Genomic DNA, 10,663 nt, shown 5'->3' on the forward strand with positions numbered 1-10,663 from the left:
TCAACTACTTGAAATGATAAAACACATCCCATTTTAGAAAGAAATCAAAGTTCTGTTGTAAAAAGAAAAAGAAAAGCAAGCACTAAACTGCACACAGAGTGACTTGTCATAATTAGCCTACCACAATGTTTTCAAAAGATTTCAATCATGATTTTAGTGTGGCATTTTTCTTTTAGCAATCACGGTTATGTTCGTTACTTTTAGCGCACTTCTTATAAAGTGATTAGTAATCTACGAGTGAGGAAAGTCCATTTTTTAACATTCTGAAAAAAAAACCAAATAGCTGACATCCACCCTCGGGACCCATTGACACTAGTCAACAATTCCCACATTCAAAACATGAAAACTTCAGCATATCATAGCAATAACACTCCCTGCGCTGCTTAATGGATTCTGCGTTCCATCATCAATTCCAGTTTTGTAGCCCGTTGTTAGAACTTGCCAACAAACCTTTAATGCCTAGAAAAAAAATGCTTATTACAGTGTTGCAAAATTGTCAGACCATGAGATTTATTTTATCACTGCTCTGTCTTCTAGAATCAAGCCACAAAGAGCCCGTGTTTTCATTAATGTGTGCTGCTTAGCATTCATTGTTGCACAGAGATTTATAATGTGATGCAAGTAAATTCTAAAAACCTCAAAACACGCTTTTGTAATCTAAACATTTTCAGGGTTGAATAAAAATTTTTCAAGGTATGTGGAAGGAATGCTATTACTTTATCATCAACAACCAGCATTTCAAATTAAATACGATAAGAAAGGATAGAACAGATAAAAAAGCAAAAGCAATCCACCTTACAGCCCTTCCATACTTGCCTGAAGAAAAAAACATTCTCTCATCTACAAAAACACGCATAAAGTGAATATTACTGTAGCAACCTAATGAAGATAGCTCTCTTCCTACTCTTTAAATATTTTATGAGGAATTGATATCTCCTCTTATTTAAGGATGAATAATTCCCATTTGAAAATTTGGTTTTAAATGAATCTTTTAAAAAGAACTCAAAGTAAAATAAATTAATAGTGCCATTCTCAAAATGCAGCCTGCAGAATATTTGCTGGTAATCCCAGAAGAGCAGGCTAGTCTCACAAGGCTGACTTTCTTCCTTATTTCCAGTAAATAATTTGTATTCAGGACAGCTAAAAATAGGCTTAGTTGTTTCCTAATATTACTTTTTCATTGCAGAATTATGGCAGTTTCCCCAGAAATCATATGCAACTGTAAATGGGAAACAAATGTCCATGTGATAGGAGATGCTGTAATTACAAAAGAATGGAACTGAAAGACTTTGTAGCAGGTAACATTTATGCAAGACAAAAGACTGCTAGCCTGCAAGTGATCCAAAAGTCATAAATACTTGGGCTAACATAGTGTCTTTGAATTGCATCAGTCTTACTGCTGTTTCATATCCCTGTTGAAGATCACAATAGAAAATGTTATTCTCATATAGAACTGATTTGGCTTTTGAAGAATTATTAGCTATTTTCTCAGCATAAAAAACCTAAGCACCTGTGTGTGTAGACTTATACTGATTTTTTTTTTTCAGAATCTACTACACAGTTTCATATGGTTTTAGTGGTCTATAACTCATGGCAAAATCAGAGTATGATTTAAATATAGTGCTATCCCAGAGAATGGCATGCAAGAGGAGTGAAAGTGCTACTACTGTTATCAATGTAAGCCATTATAGCCATGAGCAGATGCTTACCTTTGTGACTACTCTGTATGTAATAAATGTTTCAATGGCTGTAATGTGGCTTTCAGGATCATCGACTGTAATGAAGAGATCTCTTAATTCTGGTTCATCTTCAAATTTATACTGGTTTATCATTGATGAGGGGGATATTGGCATTGAAGGACTGAATGAGTTTACCTCAGACAGTGATGTATCCTACAGATAAGACATGAGAACATCCTTATCAATACATATTTATATACAAACACACATGCAAACACATACGTCTCAGATGCTAAAATGGCAAGTTTTAAAATTGTCTGGTAAAACAAATAAAACGTAGAGCAGATGAAAGAATTATATAGTACATGGCAAACCTATTATCTTTTTAAGTATTTGCTTCAGTGAGGATGTAAGAAATAAGAATGAGATTTATTCTAAAACTGATGAAAGAGCAAAATGCTACCATTTGACAAGAATGTTATGCATACCTAGAAAGATAACTTGCCTATGAATGCTAAAATTAGTTATGAATCCAAACACCCAGTAATTGTGTAGGATAGTTACCAGCTTTATTAAAATTGTTAATAGCCAGTTACTCAGGACTTAAGAAGTTTGAATTATCTCTGATAACCTCAACAGGATGGATAAAAAATGATGACTTTAAAAGAAAACAAGACAAAATCCAAATGAGAATTTTTATTGGAATTGGATATTTCAGTTTGTGTACATTTTAAAATAAAGTTTGAAATGGAAAACTTTTACGGAGACATACATTTAATCGTTTTAAAAACAGCAAGTAATGCAGTACAAATTTGTCGCTTAATTTCTAAAAAAAATCAAACCACTGTTTTGCTGAAGTGGAAAACCACTTTTTGATAGCATCAACCACTTCCACCACCAGCTCTCTAAGAATATGCCCCCATAGCAGCTGCTTCTGCTCAGTGCATTCAATGGTGATCACTCAAATGCTGAGAAACTGAGTGGAAATTAGAAACAGGCAAAATAAACCTGTCGTTTTCTTTCTTAGATGCAAGTCTGGATGAGATCTACTAACCTAAAATCATGAAGGATACCGTGACTAAGAAAAAAAAATTAAATTCACTAACTAAAAGAGCATAATAAATTAATAAATCACTAAAAATTATAAATTTGGGTGTCCTGGTTTCACTGGGATGAAATCATAGAATCAATTTTCTATTACATTTTGTTTTAGTTCGTGGCCAGCCATGGTATGCGGGTTTCCATGGTGATCAAGGCCATCAGCAGTTTTGAGTTAGCCAGGTGCTTAAACTATGAGGAGCGAAAGCCAGGGCAGCTGACCCAAGCTGGCCCACAGGTGTATTCTGTAACATTAACATCACATTCACTATAAATTGGAAAGTTTGCTAGGGATGGCTGGGCTTCTTTTAGTTCTGTCTTTTTGGTTGTTCCCTCTTGAGGATCTTGCTGCCACTATATGGGTTAGGTATAATGTTGTGTCTTTTGTACTAGTATTGATATTGGTTTTCTAGTTTTATTAAATCTGTTTAAATTTCAGCCCATGATTCTCTCTCCTTTTCCCAATTCCCTTTCTTGGCTGGAGAGGAGGTCATTGGGTGATAGAGAACTGGTTATTGTTTAGCCCTGGCTGCGGGCTAAATGGAGACATTGGGCAACTAAAATCAACCATTATGTTTTAAATATTAAACATTTTATATACTTTTTCTAATATATCCAATGCAATTAAGTATTTTTATAACAAACTTTAATCTGTTTTCTGAAAGTGTAGTTAGGCTACACTAACTAGTAAGTAGCAAAGAGTTGCCCTTTCCAGTGCCTCACTATGGAGCAAGGAGAAAAGCAATGCTGCTAGAGAGAAAACTCTTCAGATGGCAAGAGTGGAAGTGTGGGAGTCCACAGAAACTAGAGACACAGTATCATCCCAAGGCCAATCTCATGGGAGTGCAGAGCGTGCCACTACAATGCTGCTTAGCTTGGTGAGAGCTGCCTTTTTCCCTTTGAATTCAACTGGATCTAAACTTTCTCTGGAGCACATTCTCCTCTCTTGTTCTTTTCCTGCCTTAAGCCTCATTGCTTACTGCCATCCCTTTCCCTTGGATTTATCAATGTACTCCCCCAAATATGGAGTAGAAATTTATATTGATAATTTTGCACAGAAAGCACTGATGTACCAGTTCTCCTCCCATCACTTAGGTACAGTTCTTTGAACAGGGAGACAAAAGCAGGACAGAATAGAGGCTATGCTTTAAATATTATATAGCTGCTTACTTGTACACACGTAAGTCATTTTGGTTTTACTCAGTGTGTCCCTGTGGATGACTTCTATACTGGTATCCAGCCAGCATTTTCCTGAGTGGTGGAGGATAAACAGAGAAGCTATTTTCACTGCCTGCTAGCACTATCTGACCATGCTCTACATGAAGAATGAGGACCACTAGCTCAGAGCAAACCATGCGATACAAAGCGCTGAGACAATGGGAAATTTCCAGGGAAAGAAAAATGCATGGGAGCATGTAAGGGACTTGAATGGCCATATAACTTGAGGAATAATGTCTCTGCAAGGCCTAAATTGGATCAAGGCAAATGTGTTTCATATTTTCTCATTTTCCATGAGTCATTAATAACTTAATGTTTTGTTCCTCCTTCTAGGTTGCTACTAAAAATTGCTCTATAAAGGCACGTTTCTGAAAGCATGTTTTTATATGGGAGGGCTTATGAATATGTGGTTTGTGAAACAAAACATCGCCAGTAAAAATCCATAGAATAAGCAGGTCTTCAGTTAAGTTGTAATACAGCCCTAGTGTTCATCTGCACATGAATGAACACATGTGAGTTTTAAACAAGCATCTGTTTCTCTTTCTTTATCCTCATGATACTTCAGGTTTACTTCCAGCAGTTCTTGAAGTCTGTGTGACACAAATCTGATGTCACACAGAAATGGTAAAAAAGATTATTATTTTCTATACAGCTGTAATTTTGTGGTTGGAACTATGTTTTTGTGTGCATACAGATGAGAGCAGGAGTTTTGTGGCACAGGAAAAACAGACAATTCTTATAGCTCTTGGGTTGTGTAACTTTTTTTTAAAAAACTTTTTTCCTCTTCATCTATGCAAAGAGAATCAAGGTCCTGTACCAGATAATGATGTCCTTTCCCACACCTCCCCCAGCCCCACCTACCCGCAGTGCCCCTTCTCCCTTCAAAGCCCTTTCCCTACTGACAGCAGGCAGCAGAGCTGTGTGTGCCAATCAGCAAACAGGTTCATGCATTTTGATTTACTGGCCAGGAGACCAAACAGATAGAAAATCAACAAGCCCCTGGCAGCATGAGGGTTTTGTTCGGGGTCTCCTTCTTCTAATACTTGCAGTTACCCTATCTCATGCTCACATTTGGCTGTAATGGGTCAGTAAGACTCCAAAATAAGTAAGGGAAGGAAAACACTCATGCAGCAGGAGCAGCCTCAAACTAGGCTGAGTGGGCAGCTGATCCTGCAGCTCTCTGTACACATTAAGCCGGGGGGGTTGCCTGAACACCACTCCTTCCCAGACCATAGATCAGAGTGGCCTCCATACCTCATCCATTCATCCCTCCCTCACAGCAAGGATCCAGAGCTTGCAATCTTCTGAGGCCAGGGATCCAAAGCAGGTCTGAAGATAAAGGACGTGGTGGTGGAGTTTGTCTTGTAAAAGACTAGCTTAGTTGTTGGAGCATTCTTCAAAGAAGCAAAGAGTTTCAGGAAGACAGAATAATTCCTTGGCTGAAAAATTCACTTATAAATCAGTCTCAAATCCTTCATCAACTTGTTTTTGGAAGAAAAATTAGCCTCTATGCAATTCTGAAGTGGCATGTACATCTTTTCCAGAAATACCATTAATTAAGTTTTCTGTAATTATGGAGACAAACGCTATAAAATTTGAAAGAAGAGCTGCTAAAGATTTTAGGTATTAACCAAAGTGCTGACAGCTCTGTCAAGCCTAGGTCACCCTATCAGTTAACAAGGAAGGCAAAGATTAACTGAATGGGTATTGCAGTCCATGTGGTACTCTATACTTTGAAACTAATGGAAGAAAGCAGGTTGAAAACACTGTATTTGTGTGACTCATAACTCAGCCGCACATTCCCCCCCCCCCCAGTTAGCTGTGCTACAAAGACCTCAGAACTTCTTCCATGTAACAGAAACTAGGATAAAGTGAAATGCATGTCACACAGCATTTCATGATATCAGAGTTGCCAAAGAAGATGCTAGTATAGCATATACTGATAGCAAATATATGATATACTATATAGCAAAGAAGAACATTTGAGGTATGTCACAGGATACTGGCTCAATAGTTTATGATACTATTGGATTAAATGTCTATGAATTTTCATAAAATAAAAGCCCTGTGTTTACATTAGGGTATTGAGGTTGACAATTTTTAAGAATCTCATTTTTCACCATTTTGGTAGCTGGTACCTTTCGTTGACTGAACTGAGAAAAATGAAGTCGATGTCAGTGTCAGGCACTGAACACTGCACTGCCACTGCTGTCCTGCTTGGCCTGCAAATGCTACACCAATACCTTAAAGATAGTGGTGTGAGAAACCCCATTAAGGTACAATTTAAAACAAGGTGGTCCTGCAACAGTACGCTAGGGAAAAATCGGTTTTACAAAACTTAGTCTGAAGCTACATTTGGTCTGTCAGTTTCCCTTGAATATATGGAACATGAACAAATGGGGTGTAATTCCCAATCAACCTCACAGATTTTCATCAGCTCAAAAGATCAGCCCTCAGATTGCACCTGAGAGCAAACTGTGAATTTCTGGTCTATGCGCAACCACTAAATGCAGGTGTCCAAGCTTTGGAAAGAATGCTGTATTTTCACATAGTACGACAAATTTCCTTGTTTTCAGGAATAAGTTATCATGTGGCATGCATTAATAGTAGTTAAGATTTAATATAAGTACGAAATATTTGGCATGAATCCAGGTAGCAGAAACTTAAAGATATAGATATTTGCCATATAACAGCAGTAACTTGTATCAACTACACTTGTTTTTATTTATTACCTAGGAGCATTGCTCTTGACAAACAAGCAGCATAACTGTTGATACACTGTATTGATAGGCAGATACGTACATGCAGAACTGCCTGAGCTTACCTAGTAAAAGCAAAAGGATTCAAAGTGAGAAACAACTAAAATTATATTTTAGCACTGCTTTTGCATGCAAGGTCAGTGAATCATTTATCTCCTTATGTCAAATCAAGATTGTTGCTTTTCTAGAAAATATGATTAGCCAGACCCTAGTTAGGCTTCAGAAAAACACAGATAACTTGGTGAAATTTTGCCTGACGTCTTGCATGTTACAGATCATTAAATCACCTAATAGTTCCTTCTGGCCTTAAAATCCATGAATTTCGGGAATTTTACTATGGTCAAAGTTTAAATACATAGCTCCTAAGAATGAAGCTCTTATTGCAATGTTTTTATTCATGCATACCAAAAAATGTCTCTCATTTAAAGAAATATAAAAAATACACAATTAATTCATCTGACAATTGGTTCTACTGAAAATACATTTGGTGTCACATTTTCAAATAGGAAACAAAGCTGCTATTTCTCACCAGTGCAACACACCCTGTCACACAGCAGTTCAGAAGTCTTAGAAGGTGAGCAGGGCCTTAGCCCCCTATACATAATTTTTCAACCTATCTGTATGACCTTATTTTAGATGCTGCCTTGGTAAGGCCAATAGATCCAAGACATGCTCTCTTCTTTAATGGCTGAGAAGGCAAGAGGTAAGTCTTGTCTTAATCAAATCAGTACAAAATGAGAAACAATATAGGTGGCAGCCATATCGCACTTCACTTGTTTAATTAAAATCAGCAATATCGGCGAGACTGGCACCCACGTACCTAGCTGCTCTGTGTGCTTTCAGAACGTGGATGCTGATACATCGTCAGTTACAGTCACTTTCTTCCCTTCATCAAAATACAGATGTTACCTTCTCGAACGTCCTATGTGAAAGTGCTGGACTTGCCTTCGTCTTTTAAAAGAAAACTCAAACTGAAACTTGGAAATATTTATTTATACTTAAATACAACTGCAATTACTAAATGCGACTGTTTATTTCATTTACAGATACATATATGGTACATGAGAAATGTGATGATAGGTTACAGCGAGTCCAGATTACTTTGCAAATTTAAGGTAAGAGCAGTTATGACTTGCACAGCTCGTCTGAAGCAGCAAACCCCCCTTTTCGTGCCCAGGGAGGAGCCACCCGGGGCTCCGCGGAGCGGGCCGGGCTGCCTGGGGGCGCGGGGCTGCCTGGGGCGGCGCTCGGCGGGCCCCGGAGCCCGGGCGGCTTCTCCTCGGGCGGCGGCCGACAGCCGGACCTGTCCTGCCCAGGCGCGGCATTGCCCGGGCGCAGGGATCGGAGGGTGCCCGGCCAAGCGCGGGGCTGCCGGGCAGAGGCCGCGATCGCTGCCGCCGCCCGGGGCGGGGCCGTCCCGTCCCCCCGCGCTGCCCGGCTCGCCCGGCGGGACAAAGTGCCGGCAAGGGAGGGAGCTGCCAGCAGCCCGCCCGCCCCCGGCGCGGCCCGGCCCGGCCCGACCCAGGGCGGGCGCTGCCGTACCTTGCTGAACACCTCCAGGTCGTCCTCCTCATCGTCCAACGCCAGCACCTCGGCGGCGGCGAGTAGCGGCCCCCGGGTCGCGCCGGGGGCACCCGCGGTGGTCTCGGTCTCGGCCCCGGCCCCTCCCCCGCCGCCGGGGGGGGGCGGGAGAAGCGGCGGTCCCGGTACCCGGCCCTCTGATTCCATCCTTCCCTGCGAGCGCGGGCGGCGGCCCCGCCGGAGCCGCTCCCCGGGGGCCACAATTGGCCGCCCGCCGCTCCCCCGCCCGCGGCCCGCCCCGCGCAGGAGTAGAAGCGGCGGCGGCGGTGGGAGGGCCGCCCAGCCGGGTGGGGAGGAAGCGGAGCCGGGATGGGAGGTGACTCCCGTCAGGCCCCTCGGAGGGTGGCAGGACTGCGGCTGGGGCCTCTCTGTGGAGGCTGCCCGTGAGGGGCGGGGGAAGGCGGCTGCTGCTCACAATGCCCACAGACGTTTTCGTGGGGGCGTCGGGCTGATTATCGTGTCGCCAGCTCCCCGCTTTGGCCACCTCCAGGGTTGCTGAAGGACCGGGCGGGTCGGCCGGGGCCGGTGAGGCGGGGTGAGCCGCCCTTGGCTAGCCAGCCGCGGGGATGGGCTCGGGAGCCTTGCGGCTGCGGGGCCGGGTCACTGGGAAAAGCATGTGCTGTGCCTCGGGTCGGAGCCCGGTGGGGCCACACAGCTGCTGGCTTGTGTCCTCGGGCGGCCCGGGGGCGCCCGGCCCGCACGGGCGTACCCAGCTGCCCTCCTTCCTCCGGTCGGTCTCTTTCTTCTTGGTGGGTGCCCAAGCTGCGCACCCCGTGCCCCGCCACCGGGGCAGCAGCCTGAAACGCCTTGGTTCTTGCCTCGTACGCCTTGGCCAGCCGTGCTGTAGCTTGTAGCTGGAGGCTTACTTGCTTATCCTGCATTGTGGGGCCTGGTGTGCTTTCTGGTGTTGAGGCCAGAGATTAATTTGGGGTCAGAGATTAATTTCAGGTCAGAGATTTACTGTTCTCTGTTGTCAGAGAACAAATTGACGCCACATTACATCTGAAAAGGAGCAGAGAGAGGGACACCGAACACTTAAAAATAGTAAAGCTGCAGAAAGTAAAACCATCAGAATTGAGGGGTTTTGAAGTTGCCAGTGTTGAATAGGAAGTAACGAGCAGTGCTGCTAGTTTCAGGAGCCAGGGATGTGCAGTAAGCAAGCAGGCAGGTGGAGGGAAGGGAAGGCTGGGCTGACCTGCGATGGGGTTCAGGGCTATCTCCTGTGGTGAACACAGGATCTCCTCCACAGTGCGGGGCGAGGCACCAAGGCCTGCGTTTGCACAGTGTAGAACAAGGCAACTCTTTACAGGCTCCATCTGAAGTGAATGGGAACTTTGTTGTTAACGTAGGCTTCAAGAGTCCTGGGCGGGTACTTAAACAGGCAGATAAAACGTCATCTTCGTGTGCTTTGGTTCCCTTGCTGTCGAATTAGAAAAGGCAAACCCCGTAATCAAATGGAACTATTTTGAAAAGCGTTCATTCGTGAAACACTCCTGGCAGTTGATGAGGAAATTCATTTGGTATTTCATGCTTTTCAGTGAAGTCTTGAGCCACAACTTGAAAGAAAGAGATAAAAGTGAACACTAAATAGTTACTGAACTGTGCAAAGAGAAAAAGAGTATGCCTGTGTAATTACAGAATGTATAGCAAGACATTTTCATGTTTGTTTTAAAAAGAAAAAAAAACAACCCAACCTAACATTCAGCGGGGTCTGTGTGGGTTGGTGGCGGGGGTCCCTCCCGCAGGAGCGGTCGTGCACGCTGTGGCCGACAGCTGTTCGCTGTCACAGGGCCCCACTCCGCGGGCAGCCCCCGTGGGGGACAGGAGGGCGCCTCTGGGTGCACGAGCGCTCACTCGTGCAGAGCACGTTTCGGTAAGTTAAAATAGGTGCTTTCTGTAGTTTTACAGTAACAACTGGCCCCAGTGTGAGATCCTCGGGCCTCTTTTCCTTCCGACCCTGTGTAGGTTGTCTCTGCCCTGCTGCTGTTTGCTGTGCCCCAGCTGTGTGCCTCTGAGGAGCCTCAAGGTTCTCTGGTGCGCTGCCTTCCTCGCAGGCTGCCACCGGCCCTCGGCTGGGTGCTGCTCACCTCCAGGCTCTGCAGGGTGCAGGCTGGGGTTCCTTGTGGTGCAGGTACTTCTCATCCAGCGCCAAGTCTACAGCTCTCCCCACCTCTGCATCTTCTACAGTTCCTTTGCAGTGTCCTCACTGCTCCTGTATCCTCTGGTTACCCTCAGGTTCCAGATACTGATGAAAAGTGAATATCAGAATATACATTTTCTACTGTTTCTACTCTGTCCGTTGTTCATCAGTGATAAGTGTAGCTAGTT

At 43.7% G+C, this 10,663-nt stretch overlaps 1 protein-coding gene across 2 annotated transcripts in view; it reads right to left on the reverse strand.

Annotated features, from left to right (window-relative positions):
* SNX7 (sorting nexin 7) overlaps positions 1 to 8,552 on the reverse strand; it is a 30,921-nt gene extending 22,369 nt beyond the window's left edge. For both annotated transcript variants that reach the window (XM_068405727.1, XM_068405728.1), the window contains exons 1-2: positions 8,297 to 8,552; positions 1,710 to 1,892 (exon numbers count right to left, since the gene is read on the reverse strand). In XM_068405727.1, coding sequence (XP_068261828.1) covers positions 1,710 to 1,892; positions 8,297 to 8,482 — 369 coding nt within the window. In that variant the 5' untranslated portion in view covers positions 8,483 to 8,552. The remainder of the gene's footprint in view (positions 1 to 1,709; positions 1,893 to 8,296) is intronic.
* Between the last annotated feature and the right edge of the window lie 2,111 nt (positions 8,553 to 10,663).

Source organism: Nyctibius grandis, chromosome 8 (genome assembly GCF_013368605.1).
Source record: "Nyctibius grandis isolate bNycGra1 chromosome 8, bNycGra1.pri, whole genome shotgun sequence".
In the NCBI taxonomy this organism is placed as follows: Eukaryota; Metazoa; Chordata; class Aves; order Nyctibiiformes; family Nyctibiidae; genus Nyctibius; species Nyctibius grandis.